Raw genomic sequence first — 12,092 nt, forward strand, 5'->3', positions numbered from 1 at the left:
GAATCCCGTGGACAGAGGAGTCTGGCGGGCTACTGTCCATGGGGTCACAAGAGTCAGACCCGACTTAGATACTAAACCACCACCAACATGAATTTTGAAACTTGTTTTCTTTCTATTCACTTGTTTCTTTGTCATCTGTGAGCAATTTTTTAAATCTTCTCCAAATGATTATATACAAGGTATTCAGGGATTTTTCCAGTGTTTCCAGTGTTTTAAAATTATACAAGGAGTTGGGAGGGGGGATCGGGATGGGGAATACATGTAAATCCATGGCTGATTCATGTCAATGTGTGACAAAAACCACTACAATATTGTTAAGTAATTAGCCTCCAACTAATAAAAATAAATGAAAAAAATAAATGAAAAAAATATACAAGGAGAGAAAAATATGGAGAAATATGAGTTTATCTCCTAAAATACTGTTTTAGAATTTTTTTTAGATATTAGAAATACAATACTGTTATTCATCCATATTACATGTTTTCATGAAAATGTTATATATGGAAAAAAGATTTCAAAAAATAAAGTTTTTTGACAACAGTCACACAGGAAGATACATGTGAGAAATAGCCTGTGGACCTGCAATGGCTAAATTAAAATTAGATTATAAAACTGGTAAAGACATAATTAAGTTTTGTACATATTGATTGCATTGGCAACATGTAGTGAGGAATATAGTCCAAAAGGAGTTCAGGTGAACCTTCAGTAGAGAGTTATATAAAGATTTAGCCTTGAAGTTGTAAGAATGAATCCCATTTTGGTAGCTTGTGGAAGGGAAATAAAAGGTGGGATACCAGATTTTTTTTTTTTAATGAGATTTTGCCAGTGTGCATTTCATCAACTGAAATCTGTGTCTTCCCACTGTGGAATATTTTGCAAGGGCATTTTCAATTTTATCAATGCACAGCCTTCCAAAATGGGGCTCATTAATCTACAGCCGTCCCTGAAAGTGAGTGAAAGTCACTCAGCAGTGACTCTTTGTGACCCCATGGACTGCCCTGTCTGCTGCTCTAAAACAGAGTTAACAGCCAGCCCAGGAATGGATTGACTTCACATTTTAGGACACCGCACAAGTAGTGTTGGAGAAGGCTGTAATGTCAAAGAGGGCTTAGGCGATTTCAGCCACTACACTGCTTCATCTGTAGCATACACTGTCAATCCGCAGTAAATAAGTAAAATCTAAGTCTAATGAGAATTCATAAACAGAACAAAGAAAAAGGTCTTTTACATTCTAACTCTCTGAAGAAAGAATTAACACATGGTTAATTATAATTTTTGGTTCAAAAATTGTCTTCCTTCTCACTTCTATCTGCAAGCTATATCCACTCATTTCTTATTATATTCCTATTAACAGTTCTGAGAAAGCCATTTAAAAGCCTTTATTTATAATGTCACTCCAAGAGACTGCCAAGTTTCCCTTGATTTTTAAGAGATCACAAATAGGATTAAGTTTCTATATTTATCTGATCCACACTTCCCCAGCTCCAACTTTTATCTTCCCCCACACAGCCACCAAATCCATCATTCTGACTTATTCTTTCCTTTTCTTTGTGACCTCAAGAATCTTTAGAGTAAGAGGGAAAACAACGGTCTAAAAGGAGATAATAGAAAGCATTTTATTATGTCTAGTTTCAAGACTGGTGCAAATGTTAAAATGCAATTTAAAGATCTTTATTCAACTTTAATACGTGAACTACCCATGACAGATGTCATACACAATGTTAGATATCTATGCATTTCCTTTCTTCTATTCAGTAAAACACAAAGTATATTGTACCCTTTATGTCCTTAAAATTATATCTCCAATCCTACCTGTATTTGGTATTATGTAGATCACTTAAAATTTCTCAATAGACATCACTTCATATGTGAGTATATTATATGAAATATGCTTTTCTATATTAAAATCATGTGATTCTACTTGGATATATATATTGATGCTTATAATAATAATGTTATTCAAATATTAATAACTTTATTATGTAATACTATGTTAATATCATTGCAACCTTATTTTTATATATTATGTACTTTGAAAAATAGTATACCATACACCAAGGGGCTTCCCTGGTGGCTCAGAGGTTAAAGCGTCTGCCTGCAATGCGGGAGACCCGGGTTTGATCCCGGAGTTGGGAAGATCCCCTGGAGAAGGGAATGGCAACCCACTCCAGTATTCCTGCCTGGAGAATCCCATGGACAGAGGAGCCTGGTGGGCTACAGTCCACAGGGTCGCAAAGAGTCGGACACGACTGAGCAACTTCACTTCACTTCACATAGCATACTCTACATTTTATTTAATATTTACACATATGTCTAGATACTGGCACTGATATTAAATCTAAGCAAGCAAACATGATTCAGAGTAATAGCGTGCTTTTTTCTATATTGGCCTGTTATGCATGGGGGGATAGGAGGGAGACTCCAGTTGGGGATTATATGTGTCCTCATAGCTGATACATTTTGTACAGCAGAAACCAACACGACATGTAAAGCAATTATCCTCCAATTAAAAATAAAAATTAAAAATATAAAGAAATACAGATTCATATCCCTGTATTCACCTGATTGGAAAATAAAACCAGGAGTGCTGACGCAGGTCAGACATGTCACTGGCTATCTCTCTAGGGCCCATTTCGGACATATTAATTGATAGCAGTTTTCCTTGTTAGCCTGAACTCAGCCCTGGGTATCTCTCAGTCTGACACTGCTGACAGCTGCCAACACTCTTCAATCAAAAGTGGACCATTATTTGCAACATTTTTTCCCTTCCCCTGAAATGTATGACCACTATAGGAAATTTGGAATATGGAAGATCGCAAAACCACAATAGTTCATCATTCAGATATGCTTACTGCCACCATTTCAATTTTTCCATTTTTACATTGAGTTTCAAATGACAGAGTACTATATTCCTGTTTTGTTATGATATAGATGTATGAAATAGTGATAACTTAACTTTTAAATATTTCAATCATGTACTTAATCTGAAAAAAATAAGTTATAACAATCATTCAAGTTTAATGGATATTATGTTTTGATATCTTTAGGTTGTATCAGAGGAGAAAAATGTCACAGATATTTCTAAACTTCAAATGTTAAACCAGTTTTTCTTTCTCTTAACTCTCATACTAAATTTTGCTTGTTATTTTTATTTTCCTAGGCTTATTTTAGAAAGTCAGTTTATGAGAATAATTTATAATGTATCATCTCATAATTTTGAAACATTTGGTATCATTTGATGCCTTAATCCAAACTTCGATTTTTTTAATGCATTTTTCCTACATAATTCAGTTTATATTTGCCTCTAACTGGACAAATTTAAAATTTTTTTCGAGGTATAAAGTGTTAAAAAAAATAGCTGTTAGTTTCTAGATTGAACTAGCTTTCAAATATATACTAAATTTGGACACATTACCTCCGCAGTGTCCGTGTATGTGCTCAGTCGTGTCTAACTCTTCGTGACCCCGTGGACTGTAGGCTGCCAGGGTTCTCTGCCTATCGAATAGTCCAGGCAAGAATATTGGAGAGGGTTGTCATTTCCCTCTCCAGGAATTCTTCCTGATGAAGAGAGCAAAGCCGTCTTTCGCGTCTCCTGCAGTGCAGGTGAATTCTTTACCTTTGAGCCACCTGGTATGCCCATTCAATGGTTGCCCAAATTTTTAATTTCATTAACTTGTTATGGGAGTTCTGTTTTCTGTATATTTTCATCAACTGCTGGTACTAAAATTTTTACTACTTTCTGTGCACCATATTGATTTTACAAATATAAAATAAATCATTGTTATTTTTATTGTTGAAAATATGTTTTAAATACAGTTAAAAATGCAGTATAAATGCTCATTAACCAATTTCAAGAATATTAATTATCAGGAGGACCAAAATTTATCAGTTGTTGACCAGAACAACAATGACTAGCAAAATTAGCAATATTTTTATCACCTAATAGCCAATTCATATTAAATATTACAGATTCATAAAAATGTAAGGATAAGAATGTGTTTATACAAATCAAGATCTAGACAGTGTCTTCGCTTTACACTTGCTCTTGTATCTTAAACATCTTTTAATCGAGCCCAATATCTTCTTTAAAACCCCACACTTTTTTTGTCAAACTACTAACATGCTGAAGCCTCGCCAACCCCAATCCCTCTAGGTTGTCACAGAGCACACAGGAAATTCCCACTGGCACTTTACATGTGCTAATGTATATATTTCAATGCGAAAGGACAGACTTCTGGACTCAGTAGCAGAAGGGGAGAGTGGGGATGTTCCTGACCCAGGGATCAAACCTGGGTCTCCTGCATTGCTCATTTATTCTTTACTGTCTGAGCCAGCAGGGAAGCCCTAATGCATATGTTTCAGCGCAGAAGAACAGACTTTTGGATGCAATGGTGGGGAGGAGAGTGTAGGAAGATTTGAGAGAGTAGCATTGAAATAAATCAGATTTTTTTAGCAGCAGTAGTGAGGCATAACTGACAGAACAAACCACACATATTCAAATTGATTTGGGTTTCTTTGACATATTTATACTTCTGTGAGACCATCATCACAATCAAGATAATGAACAAAGCCATCACCTCTTGATTTTCTCTTAAGACCCTCGGTATTCCCTCTTTCTTCTTCTCTAGCTCCATGCTCTCTCAAGAACTTACCTGTTTTCTGTCATTGTAATAGGTTTGAATTTTCTAGAATTGTATACAGATGGAAGCATGCAATCTGAATTATCTTTTGTCAAGTTTCTTTCAATTCAGCCTAGCTATTGGCGATGTTATTTTGTGCATCAATAGTTCATTTATTTTTACTACTGAGCACTGTTACACCCCATGGATAGACTACACTTAATACATTGAATTGTTGATAGGCATTTGATTTGCAGTCAGTTGGGCTATTTTAAATAAAGCTGCTTTAAACATTCTGGTAAATATCTTTGCATGGATGTGTAATTTTATTCATCTGGGGCAAATATCTGAGGGTAGAATGGCTGGGTCATATGGTTGGTACATGTTTAAGTTTTTAACCTAAAAACCTGTCTTCTACACTGGTTGTGCCAGCTTGCATTCCCACCAGCAGTGTGTAAAAACTATATCCCATTTTGTGCTGCGGTCTATAGTCTTAATTATTTTACATTGATTGATTATGCTTTAAAATTTTTTTTTATATTCTCAGGGATTTTTTTTTTAATATTCTCAGGGATTTTTATTGTTCAATGGGCATTTCAATAGAGGAGGCCAGTGTTAACTGCTCCACATAGTATAACTATTTACTTCTCCTTAGTTCTATTGATATTTGCTTCATGTATTCTAAAGCTCTGATATTAAGTTTGGTTATGTTTAGGAATGTTAGGCCTATTTGATAAATTTCCTTTTATAATCTTTATAAATGTTCTTGTTATGTCAGATGATATACCTCTTATCTTGAGGTCTTGTTTCTGAGATACTGATACAGCATTTCAGTTAATTTATGATTATTATTTTATGGTATATTTTTCTCCTTGTCCTTACAAGCTATCCATGTATTGTAATTACATGATTTGTTTAGTACGTTGTTGGGTTACGTTTTTAAATCCCAAGCACTGCATGTTACTTACAGTGTTTTATTCATCTCTTTTTACTGCAGTGATGCATTTGGTTGAATTTGCTATACAATCTTCAGTTTGCTTCTTCCCTCGCATTCTCCTCTTTATTATTGCACTAATAAACAATTTCTAGAATCCTACTTTCCCTTTCTTGGTCACATGATATGGCATTTTGTTTATTTTAGTGACTGCTCTGCTGAATTTGGTGTGCGCCCATCACTTCTCACAGCAGCCTGCTTGAGCAATTGCTCCATCACTATCTATAATATAAGAAGCTGAATGACAGATAGCTTAATTTCCCACATCGCTTTGTTTTCACCATTATCATCATTGATTTTATTCTACATGTTATATACCTGGTAATATTGTTACTAATTTATAAATAGTAGATATTTTTAAAGTATTAATAGAAATGCAAAACAGCTTTTTATAATTATCTATACATATTTAATATTTCCTTCTAATTCATTACTTGATGTTGGCCCACGTGTCCCTCATTCTGAAGAGTCTCTAGGTAATAGTTCTATAGTGCACTGGTGCTGTTGATTACTTCCCCTAACTTGCTGTATATCACCCTTATTTTGAAGGACATATAATTATAGGTTTGGAAGTTTTTCTCTCAGAACTTTTGTCTGTCATTCTCTTTTCATCAGTTATTTCTGATGAGCATTTAATGGACAGTCTCATTGTTTCCCTTTTTATCTTTGCATTTTTAGTAATTTTATAATACCATGATTTTGTTTGGTTTTTTTCCTTGTTTGTTGAGTGTCTTTTTAAGTGTGATATTGTTCTGCAGACTTGAAAAACCATTGGTTATTATTATTTTCTCTCTTTTCTCTTTTGGACTCCAATTATATAGATGTTATACTATTTGAAATTGTTCCATAGTTATTGAAATTCTCTTTATTTTTAAAAATTATTTTTTCTGCTGCTGCTATTATCTCTCTACTTTAATTTGAATAATTAAAAAATAATCCTTAAAGTCAATGGTATTTTCTCCTATAATGTTCAATCTTTTGACATAACCATTTTGATTTTAGATATCATATCATTCAGTTCTAGGAGTTTCCTTTTTTTTTTTTTTTTTGGTTTTTCTTTCTTTGTTATGTTTCATTATGTGGTCACTAAAATATTTGATTTAGACAGTTATCATCAATAACTGGCAAAACTTTAAGGGAAAGAGTGATGAGGAAATTCATAATAAATGATTCAAGTGCCAGGACATGAAGCTAATAATGAAATTTAGGAATAAGAACAACATCAAGACTGGAAATAAAATGTGACCAAACTAAGAAATTTTTGCCTTCACATATCAAGCAATATGAAATGTAGAGTATCAGTTATGAGTATTGTTGACAAATATGTAAAGGTGCATCTAATCAAGATTCTACTAATTTAAAGTAAATAAAGAAATATATTAAACCACACTGTGGCGATGTAGTCAGAAAAATCCATAATGTGGGAAAATCTATAGGATCAATTACTTTTCTGAACACATAAATGGAAAGAAAAGTTAAATTTAGAGTGATGAGACTTGTGAATTAACTGAGATTTAACTAATGTCTCAACAAACTACATGGTGTGGAAATAGCTGTATCTTGACTCAAAGATGTTTAAATAATTTTAATTTGAGTATTGCTTGAATATTTGATTATATTGAAGACATTCTTAATTTTTAGTAGTCAATTTTGATTTTTAAAAAGGTACACACACACACACATATAGCATGTGTGCCCAAGTTTGCCTCTGTGTGTAATGAATCATTAAAATGATAGGACATTTCAAATTGTTTTTAATATCAGGAAATAGCCATGTGTACAGATTAAGCAAGACTGATCATGTCTTGATAATTTTGAACCTAAATGATGGCGTATAGCTGTTCATTATACTATTCTATGCTTAGATGTATGAAGATATCGTAATATAAATTTAACTTTATAAAGTTTACCTGACATTTTAAGTGTAACACATATCACTGTTAGTGATAGTTTTCCAAATTTATGCGAAGTATCTTTTCATAAAGAAAACTGTACTTGTTACAAATGTTTTCATTATTCATTGCTATCAGAAATATCCATTTCTAAGCAACAGACATAATTAAAATTTCAAATATTGAGCATAAGGGTAAAATTAATCTCAATTTTTACCTCAGGTGAATTTTTTCTTGATTTTCATTAAGTAAACTTATAACAAAGAATATATCTGCTTGAAGGAATTAGAGAGGGACCATGGAATTCCCATTAACAACAGTATGTTCTTTGTTAATTAGCCTTTTTTAACAACTCTTACTAACAAGAGCCAAAGACCTAAGAAATCTGTCAGGGACAATCAAAGATATGTGGAGAAATTTCAAGCAAGGTCATATGAAAAACTCCTAACTGAGAAAGATTTTATGACTTTTATGTTGATTAGGGCATTGTTAGATCTGACAAAACTATTTTTCTTCCTTAATCCCAAACAAATCCAATTTGGTTATATGAAGACTATGTAAATATGAGAAATGCAAAGTTATTCTGTTTCACTTAAAGGTGAGAATTACCAATCATTTCATGGAGAGTTGGTATGATCAATATCAGGTAAATGGAAAGTTCTAAATTGAAAAGTCCCTAGCTTTTTTTTTTGTCATAATATTTAAATACTAAAAGATACCTTTCATCTCCATTTTACTTATTATAAACATTCAGCCATGTTATCCAAGCACTGTAATTTTTATTTTATTTTCAATAAATGGCTTTGTTTCTTTGTTAAGATAAAAAACATTTCTTTGGTATATATTTGCAATATAAAAATATATTAGAGTTTCTATTCACAAAGTGTTTCATAACATCAGTATTATGAATTAGTATAAAATTTTAAGTCCCCCAGATCTTAAGTTGAATTTTCTTTTTTTTAAATATTTAATTAGCTATGTAGGGTAACATGATTTGAGAAACTGAATGAGAAAATATTTCTGTTGAAAAGGAGGAGAAATGTCACATTGTCACCTGGTTTGATAGTTGATTTAATGGAATAGTTTGAGTTTTACTGAAATAGAGAGAAGTAAGCAGGTTAAGCTTTTAAAAATATATCAGTGGTAGTTATCAGTCAAGGAGATTTCTAGGGCAACTTTTCCACCTTCAGGCAGATTTATGACAATAACTAAGCAGAAATTTGTAATTGTTTTGTTCAAATTATTGCTACAAAATATGATTAACTAGCTTACCTGGAAAATAAATGCATACTTTGTCCCATTTTTACAGATGCAAAAGTTGTATCATGCCTTCAATAATTCTGTGAGAAAGTGTGTGTGTGTGTGTGTGTGTGTTTTAGGCAATTCAGGAGAATTTATTTATTTATTTATTTATTTTTAATTTATTTATTTTAATTGGAAGCTAATTACTTTGCAATATTGTAGTGGTTTTTGCCATACATTGACATGAATCAGCCATGGGTGTAAACGTATTCCCCATCCTGAACCCCCCTCCCACCTCCCTCCCCATCCCATCCCTCAGGGTCATCCCAGTGCAGCAGCCCCGAGCACTTGTCTCATGCATCCAACCTGGACTGGCGATCTGTTTCACACTTGATAATATACATGTTTCAATGCTATCCTCTCAGATCATCCCACCCTCGCCTTCTCCCACAGAGTCAAAGTGTTATTTTTTAAATGTCAAAATATTGTTTTATTCTGTTCTCTAGGAATATGAAAGATACGTAAGAGTTGAAAATATTACAAGGGAGCTTATGAGCTTTGTTTGCAGCACACTGTCTCCTCTGAAGAGTACCAGTTGAAATCCAGAGAAAAATGAATTGTTGGTTATTGCTGCCTTTTATGTTGGGAATTCCTCTCCTATGGCCTTGCATTGTAGCAGCAGAAAACTCTAAAACAGAGGTGAGGCACCCAGCGGGATCTCATTTGAGAATCAGGCGTGGCTGGATGTGGAACCAGTTTTTTGTACCAGAGGAAATGAATAAGACCAGACATCACATTGGCCAGGTACTGATTTTCTGAAAGTGCTACTGGAAATAACCTTGTAAATCTAATCGAATGAGGTGAGGAAGCTTCCGTATTTGTTGAATTTTTCATCTTCTCAGTGGAACTATTAGAAAGGCTAAAACAACAGCATACTGATTGTTTCATATTTGCAAACACCTGAAATATTCACAGAACTTGAAGAAGAGGGAAAGCTCTGCTTTTCAAATTCCACTCTAGTCTCTCATGTGAAAATGCAGCATTTATCAACATCTGGAAATCTGATGGTGTTATTTTTGGTAATGGATCAAAGCAACAGTAATGTTTACCAACAGTATTTAGCAGAATTTTCCATTATGCTAAGTGGGTGTTGATTTACCCCTCATTAAATTTTAATGAAATAGATTAATACCAAATCCTTTTACAGTCAGGTAGCTTCAAGAACCTACACACTTCATTTGATTAGTGAAGTAAAACCAATAATTACTTTGCTTCTCTCTATAAAAACATTTTAAGAAAATGGCATTAATGACACAAAACATTTCCTATTTATGTTTTCAGTTTTTATTCTTATTTAATTTTCTTTAAACAGAGGTAATTATAATATCATGTCCTTCTTCTCTGTAAGGCTCTTTCTCTGGATGAATGAACTGAAATAAGTTTAACCGCTAATTAACTAGCACTAAAATTTAATTGGGCCCAAAGGGCGAAGCACTCAAAATTCATTAACTCCCTCCTTCTAGCCCTTTCAGGAGAGTTTCTCTGTTAGTGTGTTCTCTGGATTCCACACCAGTTCATCTAGCCTTCAGCCAAGTATATGAGTACATTCAACCAATGACCTCGGCTAGGATTTCAGGCCGATTTCAATCATTGTTGTGTGTGTGTGTACCTGCTATAAGTAATATTTCTCATGCCTTTTTTGACTTTTAGTGGTAAGGCTCCAAGGGAAGTGCAATCAGAATGAGGACTGGTGATGTGATTAATTCACATTTTCTTGTTTCTTTTTTTTTTTTTTTTTTTGGCTCATTACAGATAACTTCCATTTCCTCCTTTCATATAGCATTTAGCTTTGTTTTTCATTTTGTAAAAATATTTATGAAAATATTCTAACAGATATCTTTCCTCTAAACAACCTCATTAGGCTTAAACAACATACAGGCAACTGTTTAAAAGAAAGTAATAGTGAATATTTACATGTTTGTAGTGACAGAGCTGGTAAAAAGACAATGTAGCTGATATGTCCAAAATCACTTTCTTTTTGATCAATTTGTTGAAAGGGGTTAAAATTTGGAAGCACAATTAAGGAAAGATTCAGTCATATTGATTTGCCAAATTGATAGTAAATACATAATTGAAAAAAATGGTTTTGAATGGAAATATAGAAAATGTATAACCATGAAATTGAAATGTGTTTAACTTAAGCGTTTTGTGACATAAATAGAAAGATGTTGAAATTATGGTTTTTATTTTAATTAAATCTAAATCCTACAAAGATCAAGCTCACTGATCTATGACAATTAAACTGAATATACTTGAAATGCATTTATTCATGACTAAATCTGACTTTCCTTCATCCTGATATTCGAATTACATTGAAATGATATTGGAAACCAGGGGCTGTGATTCTTCTCATTTCTAATACTTATTTTAGAAAATACATTTGTTTTCCTTAATTTCTTATCATTAGGGCATGTGGACTTCACTTTTATGAATAATTAAGGACTTTCAAAATTTAAGAGCTGTAATTCTTTTTTCATTATTTCCAATTTGCTTCTTTTATTGTAAAACAGTGATTCAAGACAACACTATAATTATTAAATTATTCATTTTGATATCTTGAGTTATTCTCCTCACATAGAAAAATGTATTAATTAGTCCAGAATAATGATACATTGTACCTTGAGCTGTCAGAAAAATTATGAAATTAAGCTTGTGTCTATTGTTTAAATATGTAAATTTTCAGAGAAGCTCTTACTTTGAAGAAGGGCATATTCATAAATAGTGCTCCTCAGGTGGCACAGTGGAAAAGAATCCACCTGCCAATGCAGTAGATATGAGTTTGATCCCTGGGTCAGGAAGATCCCCTGGAGGAGAAAATAGCAAACCACACCAGTATTCTTGCCTGGAAAACTCCATGTGCAGAGGAGAACATGCACACATCAGTATTCTTGCCTGGAATACCATGGACAGAGGAACCTGGTGGGCTATATTCCATGAGGTCACAAGGAGTCATACATGATTGAGCACACACACACCTTCATAAATTGGAATATGAATAAGGAATCAAGAAAACCATGGATTCACGATAATTAGGAGGTTACTATCTAATGCTTCTTTTCTTTATGTAAAATAAGTTAGATATGAAAAGTCATGTAGTATTATCTATATCATAACCCTTTTTAATGTATAAAATTCAAAATTCCATTAGCACTATGATGAATAAGCTATTTAGTGAGAGCCAAAGAATAGGTACATTTGAGAATTAAGTGGACTATATTGGAAAGAAACAGTTAGATCTAATTTGGCTAAGATTTGAGGACTAAAAGACCATGTAACAGTGGTTTC

The 12,092-nt window shown here is 33.1% G+C and overlaps 1 protein-coding gene across 1 annotated transcript in view; it reads left to right on the top strand.

The window, feature by feature from the left end:
* Positions 1 to 12,092, top strand: part of CDH19 (cadherin 19) — a 71,304-nt gene that overhangs the window by 13,996 nt on the left and 45,216 nt on the right. The window contains exon 2 of the mRNA XM_065935115.1: positions 9,254 to 9,551. Within this exon, the coding sequence (XP_065791187.1) occupies positions 9,360 to 9,551 (192 nt within the window). The 5' untranslated portion in view covers positions 9,254 to 9,359. The remainder of the gene's footprint in view (positions 1 to 9,253; positions 9,552 to 12,092) is intronic.

The sequence above is a fragment of the Muntiacus reevesi genome, chromosome 4, assembly GCF_963930625.1.
Source record: "Muntiacus reevesi chromosome 4, mMunRee1.1, whole genome shotgun sequence".
NCBI lineage: Eukaryota > Metazoa > Chordata > Mammalia > Artiodactyla > Cervidae > Muntiacus > Muntiacus reevesi.